Raw genomic sequence first — 18,210 nt, forward strand, 5'->3', positions numbered from 1 at the left:
GCGACGAAAGATCAGCCGATGGTACCCCAATCGGCTCCTGAACAGAGCATCCACCAGGCCTGCTGCCCCCCGAGCCTCACTCGAGGCGAGAATGTCAAAGAGGATGCACCAAAGCCGATCACCTCTCTTCCTTAGAAAGCCGATATACCCCACAGCTGAACTGGATTTGGTGGAGATCCGGTAAACCTCGTACAATTGCACTAGAGTCGATGGCTGCGCATCGGCTTCGTTTCTTAGTTCTAAAGTCGATGCCCTTGCATCGGCTGTATGTTATGAAATTTTTTTTTACTGGCCGATTTTTCCCTATCGGCCCCAATATTTCACTGCACACATGTTCTCCTTCACATGTTCACATGTTCCTCGTGTTTAGGTGCCCCCCGAGCCGAATCTGTCAGGGAATGGCAGATATTGGCTCTGTAATTCGTACGTCGGCTCTGGTAGGATCAATGACGAACACAAGCAGAACATGTGGTGAGGATAATTTTGGCCGATTGCTTGGATCGGCCTCCATATTGATTGAAGCGCTGACTGAAGGTTCTGTAATGCCCCTTCATAGATTTTTGGGGCCGATCACAAGGATCAGCCTCGCCACGTTTGCTCATCGCTTTGCTTCAGCTACATGGTCAGGCCAGTGGATAAAACCAGCTTAACCCTTCCCTTCGTCACGTCGATGCGCTCGCAGTCGTCCAAATTGATACCTGAGAGGGGTTCTTGGCCTGCTGCTTCCCATGCGTTCATGCCAGCCGTTGAAATTTCGGCTGAGTCATCGGCCTGGACGACCTCTACCTCATCTCCATCCCACTGTATTATGCATTGGTGCATCGTGGAGGGAATGCAGCAGTTGGCGTGGATCCAATCTCTTCCTAGCAGAACAGCATAAGTGCTCTTGCTATCAACGATGAAGAACGTTGTAGGGATAGTTTTCCTTCCTATGGTCAGATCCACATTCAGAACACCTTGTGCGTCAGACGCTTGGCCATTGAAATCGCTCAATGTCACGTTGGTCTTGATTAGATCTGAGCTAGAGCGTCCCAGCCGACGTAGCATAGAGTATGGCATGATGTTGACTGCCGCTCCGGTGTCCACTAGCATCTTATTTACAGGCCTCCCATCGATATAACCTCGCAAGTACAGGGCCTTCAGATGTCTGTAGCTTCTTTCTCGTGGCTTCTCAAAGATAACCGGCCGTGGGCCGCAGTCAAGTTGTGCCACAGGTGCCTCGTCTAATCCTGGAGCACTGAACTCCGAAGGGAGGATGAACACCATGTTTGTGCGAGCCGATGTTTCATCATCGGCTCTCCTTTGCTTGGGCGCCACTCCATTTTCCGTGGACGACCCTCTTCGTCTAGGGTTCGCTGAACTTTCGCAGCCAGATCAGGTCGTGCCTTCCTTAGCGTATGCAAGTACAACCTTTCGGCTTCCTCCAGGCCGCGCAATCGTTGAACCCTGCGCTTTTGGGAACGGCTAAGTCCATCAGGGCACCACCTTGGCCGGTGGTACCTGTCTTCTTCTTCTTCTTGTCCCTCGTCTTCTGAATCCTCGAGATCTTCCCAACGAGGGGACTCAGCGCGTTTGCTTTGTGGCGGGAGAGGCCCCAGGCGCTTGAACACAGACACGTTGGCTGCCTCCTTCTTCTTCCGGTTGCATTCTGGGCAATTGCCGATTGTGGGCAATCGGCTCATTCCTGAATCCCAGCAGTGTCTGAAGAAGGGGCAGTCCCAGTGCCTATCGTTGTCGTCTTGCTCCCTTGATTCTCCTTTGGCACGGCGCTCGTGCTCCTCCTCATCGCGATCGTGCCGACGATGTCTTCTGGCTTCTCTAGCCAGACGATCTCTTTCATCATCATCGCTGGATCATCGGCGTTGGTCATACTGACTCACATACTTGCTGAGGAGGTGATCAGAGAGGGGTCGCTGATATCTTATGTTCTTCACTTCTCCCTCTGTGACGTAGCGCTTGCCATCATGACAGAGCCGATCGCGTGGAGCGGCCTCCTCTGTGTCCTTGCTACGAGAGCAGCTGCCCTCGTCTCCATCCTTGCCAGCGTGGTGTCCAAGTCCTACCATGTTGATGCTGAACGAGGATCCTGGCTGGCAACCTTCAGGGTAAGTGCATTCCACCATGTTAACGGCGGGGAAAGGTTGGGTGTCGACCTTCATGGCGTACTGGTTGAAAATCAGACGTCCTTGTTCTATCGCCATTTGGATCTGCTGACGCCAAACCCTGCAGTCGTTGGTGGCATGGGAGAGCGAGTTATGCCATTTGCAGTATGGCTTTCCATTCAGCTCTTGTACCGTGGGGAATTTGAGACCTTCGGGTATCTTCAACTGCTTTTCCTTGAGTAGGAGGTCGAAGATTTGTTCAGTCTTGGTCACGTCAAAATCAAACCCCCTGGGCGGGCCTGGTGGCTTTACCCATTTGCAGGACACGGGGGTTGCCCCCCGAGTCCATTCAGCCACTGCTACCTCTTGATCTCCCGCAGAAACTTCGTCTTCCTCTGCCTCGACCAGGACTACTGCACGCTTGAACTTGTCCTGGTACAGGTCCGGGTGGCGCTGTTCATATGCCAACAGTTTCTGAACCATATGCGCCAGTGAGGGGTAGTCTGCTTGGGAGGCCATGTCCTTGAGCGGTGCTGCAAGGCCCGCTGCTGCCAACTCGACTGCTTCCTTTTCAGTTATATGAACCGAATAACATCGGTTCCTAAGATTCCTGAAGCACTGGATGTACTCTGTCACAGTTTCTCCACGCTTCTGACGTAGTTGTGCTAGATCGGCAATGCCGGACTCGGAAGCCTCTGAATGGTACTGCATATGGAACTGTTCTTCCAACTGCTTCCAAGTCCGGATGGAGTCTGGTGGCAACGAAGTGTACCATCCAAAAGCCGATCCCGTGAGGGACTGTGAGAAGAACCTCACGCGTAGTTGATCCGACACTGATGCCGGTCCTAGCTGTGCCAAATATCGGCCTACATGCTCGATGGAGCTGGAACCATCTGATCCACTGAATTTGGAGAAATCAGGGAGCCGATATTTAGGTGGTAGCGGGATCAATTCGTAGTCGTCGGGGTACGGCTTGGAATAGCCGATTGCCCTCCTTTTCGGCACCATGCCGAACTGGTCTCTCAGTATGGTACTGATCTGATCCGTATTGTGCCGGCTGCAGGAGTTGAACTCTGAAGATTCGCCGGGGTGGCGTACTTAGCCAGCCATGTTTGCTTTTCCAGCTCTGAGCCAACTGCAGGAGCTGAGCTCTGGAGGTTCGTCGGGGTGGCGTACTTAGTTAGCCACGTCTGCTTCTCAAGATCTGTCGCTGACGTCCCTCCTGTTTTCCCAGAAGTCCCTGATGTTGTGGCCTGGTTCGTGAGCGCCCAGTTACCGCAATCCGGCACATACGTGCACGCGTACCCATGAGGGATCTCCTTAGGCGCCTCAAGCAAGAACTGGTAGTCACTAGGGTCACCACCGATCTTGTAGACGACGAATGCCGGTGAATTCGGCACTTCTGGTGCTGCCAACGCAAATGGCAGCGGTGGGCGGGACTGGAGTGGCAACTCTCCTTGATGCGTCCCGAGAGCTGGTCCTGACGGCGAGTACTGGTGCCTCATGATCTCCTGGATCACCCGAAGAGCTACACGCTCCAACGTGTTTACCAGGTTCTCAGAGTGGCGATGTAGCGAGTGAGCCACCAAGTAGTTGATCTCCTGCCGCAGGGACCTGGTGCGTTCTTCTGACGGGGCAGAGAGGTCTATCCCATCGAGTGCACCATCAGGCGAGAACCCCTTCCACCTGATGCCATGTGAACGGGTTCTGTGAAAAGAGCCGATGAGGTCGGCTTCGAGGATGGTTTTGACCTCGTCATACTTCTTCTTGAGCTCGTCGGTCAGATCCTCGTACGTGACTGGCGTGCCGTCCGCCATCTCAGATGTAGATGGCGATGTGGTTGATGTAGACGATTGTCCCACCGGGCGTGCCAGAATGTGTTGCGGTCAAAACCCACCGGCGGGCAGCGACGGGCAACACAGTAGAGCCGGGAACAACTTAGGGCTGCGGCTGGCCCTGGTCCCTCCGAGCGACGGCCCGCAAAGCCTTCTGGTCACACGTCCGATGCTGATTGCAAGGGCGTGCCACCTGACCTATACCTGGTCAGGAAGGTGATGGAGATGCCTCGCTTAGTTTCCTGCATGGCATACACGTAAACATTAAATACGAGCCTCGATCGGCTCTCATGTTATCCTGTGAATCGGCTCAAGGAGCCGATCCACCCATGATTCGTACGAGGTGCACGAATATATGGTGGTCCTGCTTGATCAAGATAAAGCTAATGAGATCTACGACGATTTAGGGTTTTCACCGCATAATCGGATCATCCTACTCACGGTTGGGCCTCGCGGCCATGCACGGTGATCGTAAGCCGATCTTAAACAAGGCCTAAAAACCAACACGAGGTTGATCCCCGGAACATCCTGTTTAGGGCTAGCGAACGACACCCTACGTGCCGCTGGATCCTCCACCCCTTTGTAAGGCCTAACTATTGCAGATATTAAACTAATCCTTGTAGAACAAGGAGCAATCGTAACGGATCGGATCTACTAAATAATGATCAAGCGGGGTGCCGCCCCTACACCTAAGATAGGTGTAAGGGCGGCTAGATATGCAAGGGTTGCACTACGACAGCATATGATACGAAGAACAATGCTAACCCTAACATATCTATGATAACTACGTTGCTCGCCATCAAAAAGGCTTCGATTTAGCAACGCATGAACAACATAAAGCTTGTGCTGCCTAGATCGCAAGATGCGATCTAGGCAGCATGTTGCTTACCGGTAGAAACCCTCGAGACGAAGGAGTTGGCGATGCGCCGAGATTGATTTGGTTGGTTGAACGTTGGTTGTTGTTTATTCCATAAACCCTAGATACATATTTATAGTCCAGGGGACTTTCTAACGTGGGAACATCCCCACCGTGCACGAAACGAACTCTAACTTCTAATCTAAGATGCGATCTACTATATTACAGATACAAGGGCAAACTAGCCCAACTTTGCATAACAGGCCGATTCTTGTTTTTTCTTCCATGTATATCTTCAAATCCATCTTGATCGCGGCCCACCTCTGACTCGGTCAAATTCTGGTGATAACAGGGACAAATATAAGAATGAAGATCCAGTATTCGATGATAATCTAGTGAAGATAAAAGATCACTGGGTCGCATTTAAGGATTATAAGAAATCGCCTACTTTTGTGTCCCGATCGAAGAAAAATACCGAAAATGCTGCAAAGAAGAAACTTCCGCATCATTTGGGGTCAGGTGGCTACAAGAGTGCCATTCCGAAGTGGACAACGTTTGAGAATAAACTGATTGATCATGGAATCACTCCACAGACATGGGACTGGCCCGAACGGTCCAAGTTCTGGTTGTTCGCTCATGGGGCAGGGTTGGACCCAAAGACAGGGTTGATCGTTGCGAAGGGAAAATGGAAGGAAAAAATTGAGGCAATTGTACCGAAGCTTGTAGATGCAATTGAAAAGGTCAGAAAGGGAGAGTACATTCCCGATCGAGAGAATGACGAGCTGACACTCGCTCTGGGGAACCCTGAACATGTTGGACGGGTACGAGCTCGCCCAGGTCTCACCATGAAGGAAGCGTGGCCGGACAGCGCTGACACTTATAGAAGCCGTTCGCGAAAGAAGAAGAAGGACGCCGACATTGTAACGGAATTGTTAACTAGGGTGGAGGCTCTTGAGAGAAATCAGAGGGCACCTGATCAGCCGATGTTTCTACAGGATCCACAAGCCGATGCTGCCCCATCTCAGCGAAGAAGCAGTGTCGGTTCCTCGCATCTTGACGGATGTGGAGGAAGCTACCCCGTGGATTATGTCACGGAGAAGACAGATTGCGAGCTACATATGTTAATCAGGACCGCGTCTGTTAAGGTGGCGGTCGGCTATGTGTACCCAAGTGAAGATGGAGCAATGCACCATCATATGCCCATTCCACCTGGTTGTGTTCGTGTCGGGGTGGATGAAGTTGTTTCGGGTTTTGAAAAAGTGGAGCTTGATATTCCTAGAGGTGAAGATGAGAGGACACTGGCCGATGTCAAGCACGGTTTCGCCCTATGGCCGAAGAAGTACGTCATCCTTTTGCAAAGGCCACCGACTCCTACACATGAGCAGCAAATGCCATCGACTCCTCCTGGTGGCAGTCCTGGTGAGCAGCCAAGTCCACACCTACACGAGAGGGACCCCGGCGTGAGTCCACCATCTCGAGATCCTCCGCGTAAGACAGCGTCCGTTAAGCGGAACGGTACGCCGCCTAGGAATAAAGCTAGAAAGGAGAAACAACTGCCGCCTACTGAGAAGTTACCTTGGGAAAAAACTCCAGAGGAAAACGCGGAGGCCGTTCAGGCCGAGGTGAAGAAATTTTTTGCACCGAAAGTGCCAGAGATACCTTTCGAGAAGACACTAGATCGGGAGAAAGTTGTGCGTACCGTTGACAATCTACATGACCCTGTACCATCGCCGCCATCTGACTATGCGCGTTCTATTGAAAGGTCGTATGACAAGATGATCGAGGCGACAAAACCCGTTCAATCGGGTATCAGGGAGATAAAAGGGATACACATTGTCTACCAGCTCGGACAACAACCCGTTCAATCGGTCGCCCCTCTCAAGGTGTTTGACGGGAAGACCGTTCAAAGTTCTCGACAAGACGCAACTGATAACGCCTTAGCTGAACGAGCATATCAGTTTGTTCAAGGGAAAGATTTGGTCGAGAATCTCAGGAAGGTACCAACATGTATGCGTAACTTGCATTCGTGGTACCTTAAGGCCTCAAAGGAAGGGATCCAGACTATCATGGTGCGAGTTAGGGAAGAGCACTACTTCCGTGAGAATCTTGTGTGAACGTTGACTTCGCCGAACTCTTTCAGTTATACAATCTCCGGGCCCTCGACAAATCAATCATCAGTTGCTATTGTCTGTAAGTGATTTATTTATTTAATTTGAGAAGTCGTTCATTGTCTGCAGATTATAATCTTTTGTGCGCTATATTATGCAGATCGAAGATGCTCGAATGCAAAAGGGACGATATCACAGACATTGGGTTCATTGACCCGAACACAATGCATGTTAAAACCATAGAGAATCCCCTCTATAACAAGGATACACCGCAGACTTTGCTAAGGTTTTTGAAGCGACAACGTGACAAAAAGCTAATACTTTGGCCTTACAACTTCGAGTGAGTCTTACTGTCTTATAACACATTATATTTTGCTCACCGTATGTCAAAATTTTAACTAATGACTTATGTATATGACACTACATATTGAAACGTGCGTAGGTTTCACTTTATTCTTCTCGTCATCAATTTGGAAATTGGAGAAGTTGAAGTCTTGGACTCACTAAGCAAAAAAAAGGATCTATACGTGTCTTGTTTTTTAATGCTCAGAAGGTAATTTTAATTCTTATCGGTTTGTTTCGTTAATTTCCTGCTTTGAACTAATTGATGACTCTTTTATGCATTTTCTTTTGTCGAGCAGCGTATGGCAAACTTTCATCAAGGAAGATACGTCCCGTGAATGGGCACCGAAGCTGCGATGGCGTGCGAAAGTAAGTAGTACTACCTAGGTCCACACACCTTTTAATTATCATACTTGACTATTGTTTGATTGAATTATATTCTTGTAAAGAAATGCCCGCAACAACCTCCGGGGACCGATCTCTGTGGATTCTTCGTTTGCGAGTACATCCGCAGAATTGTCAACGAGAGAACGAATAATGAAAGAAATAAAGAGGTACAAAAACAATCTTCACAAATTTGTTTTGTTATCATAAGTTGTGCTGAGTTTCAGTAATAGTTGTTTCATGTATTCATTTGTATCTTATTCTTTTATAGTTGGCAAGAAAGCGGAATAAGCTCTCAATCGATGACCGCTTCATAGCAATAGGCGAGGAATTGGCGGGATTTTTCTTTCGGGACGTCATACCACCACTCGCAGAGCACCACTATGAATGAAGATGTACATGTTACATATATAGTTGACTCGAAGAGTACCACTATGCTACATGTAATAGACATATATAGAGTACGCCTCGGAGAGCACCACTATGCATGAAGATCGATCTTCATGCATAGTGCTACTTAATTTGCGATCTTATGCAATAACATGTGTGTTATATTATATGCACCAACTTGCTATGCATCATCTTGATCTTCATGTACTACCTAAACCCAAACGCGTTTCTGGTGCATCGACGCGATATGAAACAAACCGATATCCCTAAACCTCTCCAAAACCCTAAAAAGCCAATTCTCTGCCGCGGCAGAGATTTGGGCAAATTCCCTGCCGCGGGGGGAACCTTTGGTACCGGTTCGTATTACCAACCGGTACCAAAGATCCTTAGCCCTGAGCTCTCCTGGTGGCCCACGTGGAGGCCCCTTTTATACCGGTTCGTAAGCAACCGGTACGAAGGGGGGGGGGGGGGGGCGTTAGTGCCGGAAGTTTTATACCGGTTGCAAAACCGGTACGAATGCCCCTCTGGAACCGGTACGAATGGACGTTTTTCTACTAGTGGAGCAGCACTAGGACGCCTTACAGGTCGCTCGAAAGTCTTCCTGTCCTTGTTGAGACTAAACTCAAGCATGCTTGCTCTTATGGACGAGACTGCGTGTATTTTTGAGCCACTCTGGAAAAAGTGCCAATCATGATCACCCACATCTGCAGCATAGCACGGTTCAAGGGGCTTGACATCGTCATCCATGGCGCCTGTCTGGTAGATGACTGATCGTGAGCCAGCTTGGCAAATGATAATCAGATCTTTCTTGATAGTTGTTGTTGTAGCCGGCTTCACAGGCACAGCATGACTTGAAGAACAGACTTGTTGTCTTGAAGGAGGATCAACCTGCAGGGTGCGACTCGGTCCTGAGGGAGGAGTTGAGCGCATTTTCATCATGCGCCTGCAACAACTAAGCATCTTGGATGGATGCTCGACTTGCTGGGAACAGGTTAGACCCTCTTCCTCTTCTCCACGTTGCTGCAGCGCCACAGAGCCCTGGTCCTCGTACTCCCTAACCAATTGATTAGTTGACAGACAAAGAAAAAAACCTGTAAGCAATCTAGTAGGTGACCACAAAAATGCTTACAGTAGATTGATTACTTGAGACAAAAAAAAATTGTAAGTAGCAACCGAGGCGCGACAACACGAATGCTGGCATGATCAATCAAACTAATAAAAACTAGCTAGTATGCTTACTGTAGAAAGCAGAATTGTTGGTTTGCTGCCGGATTGGGCGCCATGTCTAGCCTGCGGTAAGTGGAGTGCAGCACCTTGATTCCTCCCTGAGCCGGGTCCTGGGCGTCATGGAGGTAGAAGGTGGTGACGATGGCATGCAGGTTGTGGCACGGGCATTTGTCGTACGACGCCAGACTGATCCAGACAGCGCACATGAGGTGGCTGGAAAGGCGGGTGAGTAAGCCATAGCCATGGTCGGATTTGAAAGGGCAGACAAAGTCGATGAGGACGGGCAGATCCAGCTTGAGCTGCTGCTGCATCCCCCCCTGATCATCCTTTTGGTAGGTGAGCTTGTAGGCATAGATGGCGTTGTCCATGAGAAAGTAGACGGCTTTGTGGTGTTGGACATATATGGCGCGGTGAAGGATAGGGAGGTAGCGTTGCGACCTTGTTTTGTCGGTGTCGGTGAGCACCCTAGTCCAGGTGCCAGAGTCAGTGGCGAAGGTGAAGAAGAGGCCGTATTGTGCGAAGGAGACGAGGATGAGTTTGGCGTCGGGGATCATGGCGTAGCCCTGGACGAAGCTGCCACCCCAGGGGGGCAAGGGGTAGTGAAAGGGTGGGCAGGTGAAGGGGCTCCCGACAAGCTCCCACCGCCTCCCTACAAGGCGTCGCTGTTAGGAATAAGCACTCCGTACACCACACAACCGTATAAGTGTAGTATACGTATGTGTGTCTGATGTAGTAATCCGGGTAGGAGTAGAGTTCTAATCCTAGTCGGTTAGCATCAGCTCATTGCCTAGCATATATATATGCGTGTATGCCCCTTGTAACACCACCGTGTACCGTGAAGTTGAGATTCAATAGAAAATCACCAAGGACCGACAAGGCCCTTTGGCTATCAAAACGAGTCTTGTGTTGAGTGCGTACGGGAGTAGTACTAGTTAGAATTAGATCAATCGATCAACATCAACTAGCATCAGCTTGGCTAGCTAAACGTACGTGCTGGCGCAGCGGAAGTATACGGTACGTGCGTGAGGTCTCCTCAGAACACTTCATCGTCAGTCGTCGGAAAGCACTCGGCGGCAGGGGCTGTGTTTGGTATCAGATTGGCGAGAGTACTGCCGGGTCTGGGCCAACAATTGGTATCAGAGCGGCGAGAGTACTGCCGGGTCTGGGCCAACAATTGGTATCAGAGCCTCGTGGAGGATCTCCTAGTAACGGGAGGTCGTGACGAAGGAGATGGGCGAGTCTTCCGGCGCCGCGGCGCCGGTGTCGACGCAGTACCCGCAGTACATCCGCGACAACTACACGGTGTGGGCGACCACGATGATGTGGGCGCTCGAGTCCAACGAAGTCTGGGAGGCTGTCGATCCCGGCGGCGACGAGTTCATGAAGGGCGCGTCGAAGTATCGCAAGGACCGACAGGCACTCACAGCCATCTGCTCGGTGATGCCGATGGACGTGAAGCAGCACCTGATCTCGAAGAAATCTGCAAAGGAGGCGTGGGAGACGATCAAGACGCTAAATCTTGGTCACGAGCGCGTCCGTGAGGCGGCCCTACAAACCTTGCAGAAGAACTACGAGAATCTGGAGATGGGAGAAGATGAGACGCTGGACGCCTTCGCTTCGAGGGTCGCTACATTGGTCAATGGGATTCGCGCGCTCGACGAGAAGCTCGAGGAGATCTCGATCGTAAGGCGTTTCCTTCGCGCGGCGTCGCCGCGTTACTTGTCCATTGTTTCGGCGATCGAGCAGTGCGTTGATCTCAAGACTCTCACGATGGATGATCTAGTTGGACGGTTCAAGGCTCATGACGAGCGGATGAAGATCACCTATGGTGATGTGGTACCGGAAGAGCACGTTATGCTTACCCGTGCCCAGTGGCAGGCAGTGGTCGCCAGAGAGAAGGGCGATAAGGCATATGACAGCAGAAGTGATAAGGAAGCTTCTCGCCCAGCGAAAAAGTACATCGCAGGGGAGGACGAGGACGATGCTTCGCCGAGGAGGAAGTTTGACATCAAGAAAGTAAGATGTCATAACTGCGGCAAGCTCGGTCACTTCAAGGTTGATTGCCGGAAACCACTAAAGCCGAAGGAAAGGGCTCTCATCGCCCAGGAAGGAGATGATGGACCGATGATGCTGATGCTTGAAGTATGCGAGCAGAAGGATGAGGAGGAGCTACCTTCTCCATCACCGGCTACGGAGATTGTGATGGATCACAGTCTACCGTGTGTGGATCACGTGGACAAGCTATGCGACGAAGGTGTCGTCGAGAAGCAACGGAGTGCCCCGTACCCACGTGAAACCATGGATCAGGCGAGTGAAGCTTTGGAGCTCGTTCATGGCGATATATGCGGTCCAATTTCACCCGCAACCCCGTCCGGCAATGAGTACTTCATGCTTGTGGTGGATGATCTCAGCCAATACATGTGGATTGTGTTGCTGAAGAGTAAAGATCAAGGTCTACAAGCATTCGAGAAGATCAAGGAAGCTGGAGAGGTCAAGGCGAGGGCGAAAAAGTCCCTACGCATAGATCGGGGTGGTGAATTGAAGCATAAAGTGGTGGCCATGGCACGGAGCATGATGGAGAGCAAAAGCTTGCCAGGAAAGTTCTGGGGTGAGGCAGTCAACACGGCTGTCTACTTGCTGAACAGGGCACCAACTAGGAGTATAGTTGGTGGGACTCCGTACGAAGCTTGGTACGGACGAAAACCCTCGGTTGATCATCTTCGCACTTTCGGGTGTGTGGCGCATGTCAAGACGGTGTCCGGCCATAAAAGAAACTTGGCGGATCGAAGTACTCCAATGATCATGACTGGCTATGAAGAAGGCTCGAAAGCGTACCGTTTGTGCAATCCCTCGACGAACAAGGTGAATGTCATGTGCGACGTAGCCTTCGAGGAAGACTTATCATGGATTTGGGACTCCACGGAACCAGACGAAACTTTTACTGTTGTGTACAGTGATTGTGAACATGCAGATGATCAAAGCGCTGGAACTCACGCTGCTGTCGGTACAGAAGGTGGAACGTCAGGACGTCGAGCTGCAGGTCGCGCTCGGCCAGGAGGGCCTGTCCAAGATCCACCGGGAAATGGCTCTACCAGCACAGCAGACGAAGTTCCAAGAGGAGCGATATGTGATGCTCAAGCCCAACCTGGAGGTGCTGATGCATCTGGAAGACCATCTCCAGGACGTGATAGTCCAGAAGCAGACGTGTGTGTCGATCTCGTGTCGCCAGCACTTGCTGCATCACCATCTCCATGCAGCCCAGCTTGGGGAGCTCGGTCCAAGGGACAAGATGAGGCCCAGACAGGTGGGCTTCGTGGCCAGCGGAGCAGGCCAGGTGGGTTGGATGTTGCTGTTGCAAGCAGCTCGAGTGGAGCTGCACCACCGCATGAAGCTGGACCGCGTAGAGGCAAGTCGCCAGAAGGAGCACGGCCTGGGAGCGCAGTTGCAAGTAGGTTAACTTGGGCAGAAAATCTAGGCAGCAGTGCGCCAGTAGGCTCAGTAGTGGAGCTCCACGGGAGCTCAGTTCGGGCCACTCCTAGCGAGGCTAGCATGCCGGCAGGAGGTGCAGACGGGAACCCAGCATGCAGGCGTGGAAGCTCAGCAGTATGTTGTCCACGCTGGGAACCAGGAGGTATATTTCGTGGTGCATACTTGCCCAGCCAAGTAAAAGGGCTGCGTGAAGGTGCTACATACGAATCAGGGGGGTGCAACCCAGGTTCTGCACTAGGAGCAAATCGGCTACAAGGTTTGCCAGCAGTAGCGCAAGCGACAGAAGAAAAATCGGTTTCACCGTCTTCTCCGACTGTACTGGAACGGAGACGGCTACCTACTCCGGAAATATTTCGAAGCGTTTTCGATTTGTATTCACCAGAGGTCCTTCGCACAACGTGTGCGCGAGGAAGAGGAGGAGGTCGGTGTTTACTCACCGAGGAGCCGACAAAATTCGAGGACGCAAACACGAAGGAGTGTTGGCGTCGTTCTAAGGATAAAGAGGAGATTGCAAAGTTCAAGCTATATATGAAGGAGATACTCAAGAAGAGGATACTCGAGAATTGTAGCATGGAAGATTGCAATCTAACTCAAGTTTCGATGGAACCTCAACCAGCAAATGGAGGACCCTCGAGTGATGAGACAAGTGCGACGTCGGACGCAGAAGAGTATGTCGTGCTATCTCCGACTGCACTGGAGACAAGACGGCTACGACCGACGAGAGCACGCATGCGACGCGTGTTAGACTACTATCCGAAGAAGAAAATTCGGACGGTAAATAATCCGGTGAAGATGAAGCACACGAAGCAATGTTTGTTCATCAAGGAACCGGTGAAGACGGAAGATGCGGACAAGGAAGGTCGGCGTCAAGCCGTGGAGAAAACGGCGAAGGTAAAGTCGGTGGCATGGGTTCCACGAGGAGCGGCAAAAGCAATGCCGAGGAAGATGCCCGCGAGAAGCAGCTGGCGCATTTGGGACCCAGGTCGAGGTAAAGAGCACGTCGTGCTTAGGGGGGTGATTGTTAGGAATAAGCACTCCGTACACCACACAACCGTATAAGTGTAGTATACGTATGTGTGTCTGATGTAGTAATCCGGGTAGGAGTAGAGTTCTAATCCTAGTCGGTTAGCATCAGCTCATTGCCTAGCATATATATATGCGTGTATGCCCCTTGTAACACCACCGTGTACCGTGAAGTTGAGATTCAATAGAAAATCACCAAGGACCGACAAGGCCCTTTGGCTATCAAAACGAGTCTTGTGTTGAGTGCGTACGGGAGTAGTACTAGTTAGAATTAGATCAATCGATCAACATCAACTAGCATCAGCTTGGCTAGCTAAACGTACGTGCTGGCGCAGCGGAAGTATACGGTACGTGCGTGAGGTCTCCTCAGAACACTTCATCGTCAGTCGTCGGAAAGCACTCGGCGGCAGGGGCTGTGTTTGGTATCAGATTGGCGAGAGTACTGCCGGGTCTGGGCCAACAATTGGTATCAGAGCGGCGAGAGTACTGCCGGGTCTGGGCCAACAGTCGCATGGCCACGCTGAACGACCTGACATCACGTTGCAGGGTGGCGGACAGAGCCCAGATGTGGCCGTCGATGGAGATGGGCATGCAAAGGTCAGGGGTGGACGTCCCTTCAATCTCCGGTAGAGGCATCTCCTGCGGCTTGGGCGGCTGCAGAGTTAGCTGCAGGGCCTGGGTTTGCTCAAGATAATCGTGATGCAGGACGCAGAGCGAGCGGCCGTCGGAAGACAGGGGGGCGACGCCAGCTCGGAAGGTGTCCTCCGGCGGCTTGGCGAGAGCGATGTCGTGGAAGACATCAAGCGCGTCGTCGCTCCGGCCAAGGATACGGCATGGATCTCGGACTCCTCTACCAGGAACGTCAGATCCGACCCTTGCTCGGTAACCATTAGTTGCTCGAGGTGTGAGGCGATGTTAGACAGTGGCACGGCTATTATGGGTCTGGCACTGGTGGTTGTGCTGGTCGTGTATGCCTCCTTGGTCATGGCAATGTCACAGTGTATGGTAAGGGAGCCATCGTGTCTCATGTAGCGTGACTTTGCTGATTTCGCGGTGATGAACTTTTGATACCCCAAAGCTTTTTGCACATTGCTAAAAACCATTTCTCTCATAGACCAAAGCAGGCTCGACGATTCCCCACTAGGTTCATCGATCCTGAACCTCATTGATAAAATGACATTGGTGGTTCCGGGATCAGTCACTAGATGGAGGTAGACACATATGTACTCAAACGCCTCCTTGGAATACCCTGATGGGTACACATTCATTTTCCAGTCGTAACCTCACTACAGGAATCTCTACCTATGCCGACGGCCTCCGGCCCTCGGCGTACCACAGCCTAGCCCTCGGCGTACGGTACGCCGACGGGGACCCTCGGCGTAGCTCCTCGGGCAAGGTTGGCCTCGGCAGAAGCCACGTGGCCCTCGGCGTATCAGCGACCGTCGGCGTAGAACGAGAGGGCCGAGGGCCAGGCCACCCGTCGGCGTACTAGCGCTCGGCGTAGCACGCTAACGGGCGCCGTCGTGCTGACGGCCGTTACGGCTACGCCGAGGGGGCAGCCGTCGGCGTACAGCGCCACGCGTCGCATCCTGGCGAGCTGCGCTGCACGCTACGCCGAGGGGCGCGGCCGTCGGCGTACACCGCCACGCGGCGCGTCCTGGCGAGCTGCGCTGCACGCTACGCCGAGGGGCGCGGCCGTCGGCGTACACTGCCACGCGGCGCGTCCTGGCGGGCCGTGGCGCATCCTACGCCGAGCGGGTGGCCGTCGGCGTAGACTGCCACGCGTCGCGCCCCTGTTTCACTCGACGCTACCCCGAGGGGGAAGCCGTCGGCGTAGAGGGTGCCATATGGTTCATGTCGACGCTACCCCGAGGGGGAACCCGTCGGCGTAGAGATGACCATTTTTTCTTTTTTTTGCTGGTTTGGTTGTTTCCCAGGATTAGCAGCACATTAAATCACAAATTAATTCACACGAAATAGAGTAAGTGCAAATAGACATAACACAAAGTTCAAGTCTCATAACATAGTTGCGGATACATAGTCGTAGTCTCATAACATAGGTACAAGTGTCATAGTGTCATAGTGCGGATACATAAGTAGCTACTATGGGACTACTAGAGGAGCTCGTCGCCGCTAAACACCGGCCCGGGCCGATTCCTTCCGTTAGAAGCTGCGGAAGAACCACCGGGAGAAGGACCGGGAGAAGTACCGGGAGAAGTACCGGGTGTAGCACCGGGAGAAGGACCACCATGATGAACCGGTGTCATGTCCCTCCCACCACCCTGGTTTCCGGAACATCCCGTTCCCTACACACATGTTCCCGAGATGTTAGCAATTTGCGAGGCAAAGGAAAGCCGTAGTATTCGGTTTGGCGAAGAACTTACCGTTGTTCTCCCATAGTACTCCGCAGCGAAATTTTCCTTCGATGGCATGTTTGGCGCCGGCCCCGGAAAGGGAGGCATCGGCCCTAAATCCGCTGTCTGTCCAGTTTGATTGCCCACAAACGACGCCTGCAAGATAGTTTACATGTCAGTCTTTGCAGAAATGAAGCATCAAACTAGGGGAAAGTGGGACTTGTCATCATTTGCGAAAACAAAGGTTGGAACTTACATGTATATATGCCATGTACTCCATGAACTGCTGCTGGTGCTGGTTGAAGGCCACCTGATATTCTTGATGAGCGGCCACGTAGGCCGCCTCGAAGTCAGGCTACAATTTCACAAATTCATGTCTCGTTAGCACTTAGCAATGTATGAACGAAAGTCGGAAAGAGGATGGAAATGAGGGAAACTTACGTCGTATGCGGGTTGCCGAGCCCGGCGACGAGGCGGGAGAGGGGGGCTGTCCTTGGTGAGTCCCGCCTTGAGACGCGTGAAGGTCGTGGTGAGGGTATGCTTGACGGCCTTGTTCAGCATGGCGAGACGGCCATGCGACAACCCTCCGGACGACAGGACCAACGACTCCTCGTCGACCTCCGCGCTCATGGGGTCATCCACCTCCGGGTGACGATGCCTCACCATCTCGCAGTAGTTCTCGACGTCCTCGGCGTAGGTGCCGAAGTACTCAGGGAGCGAGGGCTGAGGCTGCGAGAGATCGGGCTTCTTAAGCCGCATCTTGTTGTATATCTCGAGGTCAGACATCTCCTCCTCGGGTCCTAACGCGGCCCTCTGCATCGCGAAAGGAAATGTTGTGAGTACCAACTTTGAACCTGAAGGAAAATAAAATGTATACATACCGTCTTCCCCTTGTAGCGCTCGTAGCTGAGGTTTCCCCCACAGTGTGTGCCACCGTCGCCTCGGTTCTCCGCGTTCCGCCTCGCCACGGCTGCAAAGTCCTCGTCCATCTTGAGCCACCTCGTCCTAACCATCTCCTCCCATGCCTCGGCATGCGGCTCGGCCCAATCGGGGATAACCTGAAAATGCAATACTCAACTCAATCTAATGCAATCGCAACTTAGTAGCAATGTAGAATCTCATTGACATTTTACTCACCGACATGTAGTCCTCCACCGTCATCTCGTACTCGGCCTTAGCATTCTTACCGACAATGTCCGGCTTATGGACCCTCTCGCCTCTCTCCGCCCAGAAGTGACCCGCGGACGTGATCCTTTGGTTGTACCACACCTGCGGTGTCAACCTCTCACAAGTCGCCCGCAAAGTCCTGTTCGCGGCCGTCTCCTCAACCTCGGGCGCCACACGATAAAAACACTTCAATCATGCAAAAAACAATTGTGAGATTCATGAGTTAGAACATTGGGGTCATCAAATATGAACGAAGCTCGAGAAAATATGTCTTACCCAAAACTTTCTCATCACGGCCTCAGCAGCCGTCGGGAAGCCTACGCCAGGGGCACTCTCGTAGTCCGTCCAAGTAGTGGCTAGCTTCTTCTCGCCAGCTGGGACAGTGCCGAGGGGATAGTACTTGCCCGGCCAGAACTTCCTAAGCAAAGCTCCAATCATGCTGCTAGGCAGGCGCCCCTTGACCCCCGGAGGAAATATCCAATTGCTGCACATGAAAATCAAACATTAGCACATGAAAATCAAACATTAGTACATGAAAATCGAAATTGCCAAATTAGTACACTTACTCAGGGCCAGCAGGAATAATAAGGGTCTTCGCCTCATGGGTCTTAGGCTCCTTCCTCTCGTCGGGGACTCTCGCTTCCCCACGAATCTTCAGTGCCTTCGGCCGCCCATCCTCCTCCGGAGTCTCAAACCCGCGGCTAGAGTCCTCCTCGGCTCTAGACTCCGTCTCCGCCTCCTCTCTAGACGTCCCCTCCAAAAAGAACCCGGAAGCAACGTCGCCTGAAGCCGAGGGTGGTGGCTCAAAGTCCGGTCCTCCCCAGCCACCTCCACCTCCACCTCCACCTCCACCTCCTCCCAAGCCACCTCCAGCTCCACCACCTCGTCCCCGTCCTCGTCCTCCTCCTCCTCCCGCGCTGTCCTCGTAACGCG

At 52.2% G+C, this 18,210-nt stretch overlaps 2 protein-coding genes, 1 long non-coding RNA gene and 1 pseudogene across 3 annotated transcripts in view; 1 reads left to right on the forward strand and 3 right to left on the reverse strand.

The window, feature by feature from the left end:
- Positions 1-9,901, reverse strand: part of LOC127346588 (uncharacterized) — a 29,158-nt gene extending 19,257 nt beyond the window's left edge. The window contains exons 1-2 of the mRNA XM_071828867.1: positions 9,257-9,901; positions 8,563-9,071 (exon numbers count right to left, since the gene is read on the reverse strand). Coding sequence (XP_071684968.1) covers positions 8,563-9,071; positions 9,257-9,798 — 1,051 coding nt within the window. The 5' untranslated portion in view covers positions 9,799-9,901. The remainder of the gene's footprint in view (positions 1-8,562; positions 9,072-9,256) is intronic.
- A 573-nt stretch (positions 9,902-10,474) lies between these two features.
- Positions 10,475-12,701, forward strand: LOC139838848 (uncharacterized). Its single transcript, XM_071828868.1, has 2 exons — positions 10,475-12,106; positions 12,216-12,701. The coding sequence occupies exons 1-2, from the start codon at positions 10,475-10,477 to the stop codon at positions 12,699-12,701; spliced, it is 2,118 nt and encodes a 705-aa protein (XP_071684969.1).
- Positions 12,702-14,122: 1,421 nt separating this feature from the next.
- LOC139838849 (uncharacterized) overlaps positions 14,123-18,210 on the reverse strand; it is a 47,873-nt pseudogene continuing 43,785 nt past the window's right edge.
- LOC127291851 (uncharacterized) lies at positions 15,933-16,634 on the reverse strand. The gene is made up of 4 exons (XR_011744292.1): positions 16,552-16,634; positions 16,367-16,465; positions 16,141-16,266; positions 15,933-16,062 (listed from the first exon to the last, which is right to left on the reverse strand). It is a non-coding gene; the product is annotated as an uncharacterized lncRNA (long non-coding RNA).

Source organism: Lolium perenne, chromosome 4 (genome assembly GCF_019359855.2).
Source record: "Lolium perenne isolate Kyuss_39 chromosome 4, Kyuss_2.0, whole genome shotgun sequence".
In the NCBI taxonomy this organism is placed as follows: domain Eukaryota; kingdom Viridiplantae; phylum Streptophyta; class Magnoliopsida; order Poales; family Poaceae; genus Lolium; species Lolium perenne.

Bases quoted from the DNA above. Each gene is read 5' to 3' on its own strand.
- LOC139838848 (XM_071828868.1), top strand. From the start codon at position 10,475: ATGGGCGAGTCTTCCGGCGCCGCGGCGCCGGTGTCGACGCAGTACCCG. The intron at 12,107-12,215 runs GTGAATGTCATG...GTGAACATGCAG, and splicing joins GCAATCCCTCGACGAACAAG to ATGATCAAAGCGCTGGAACT.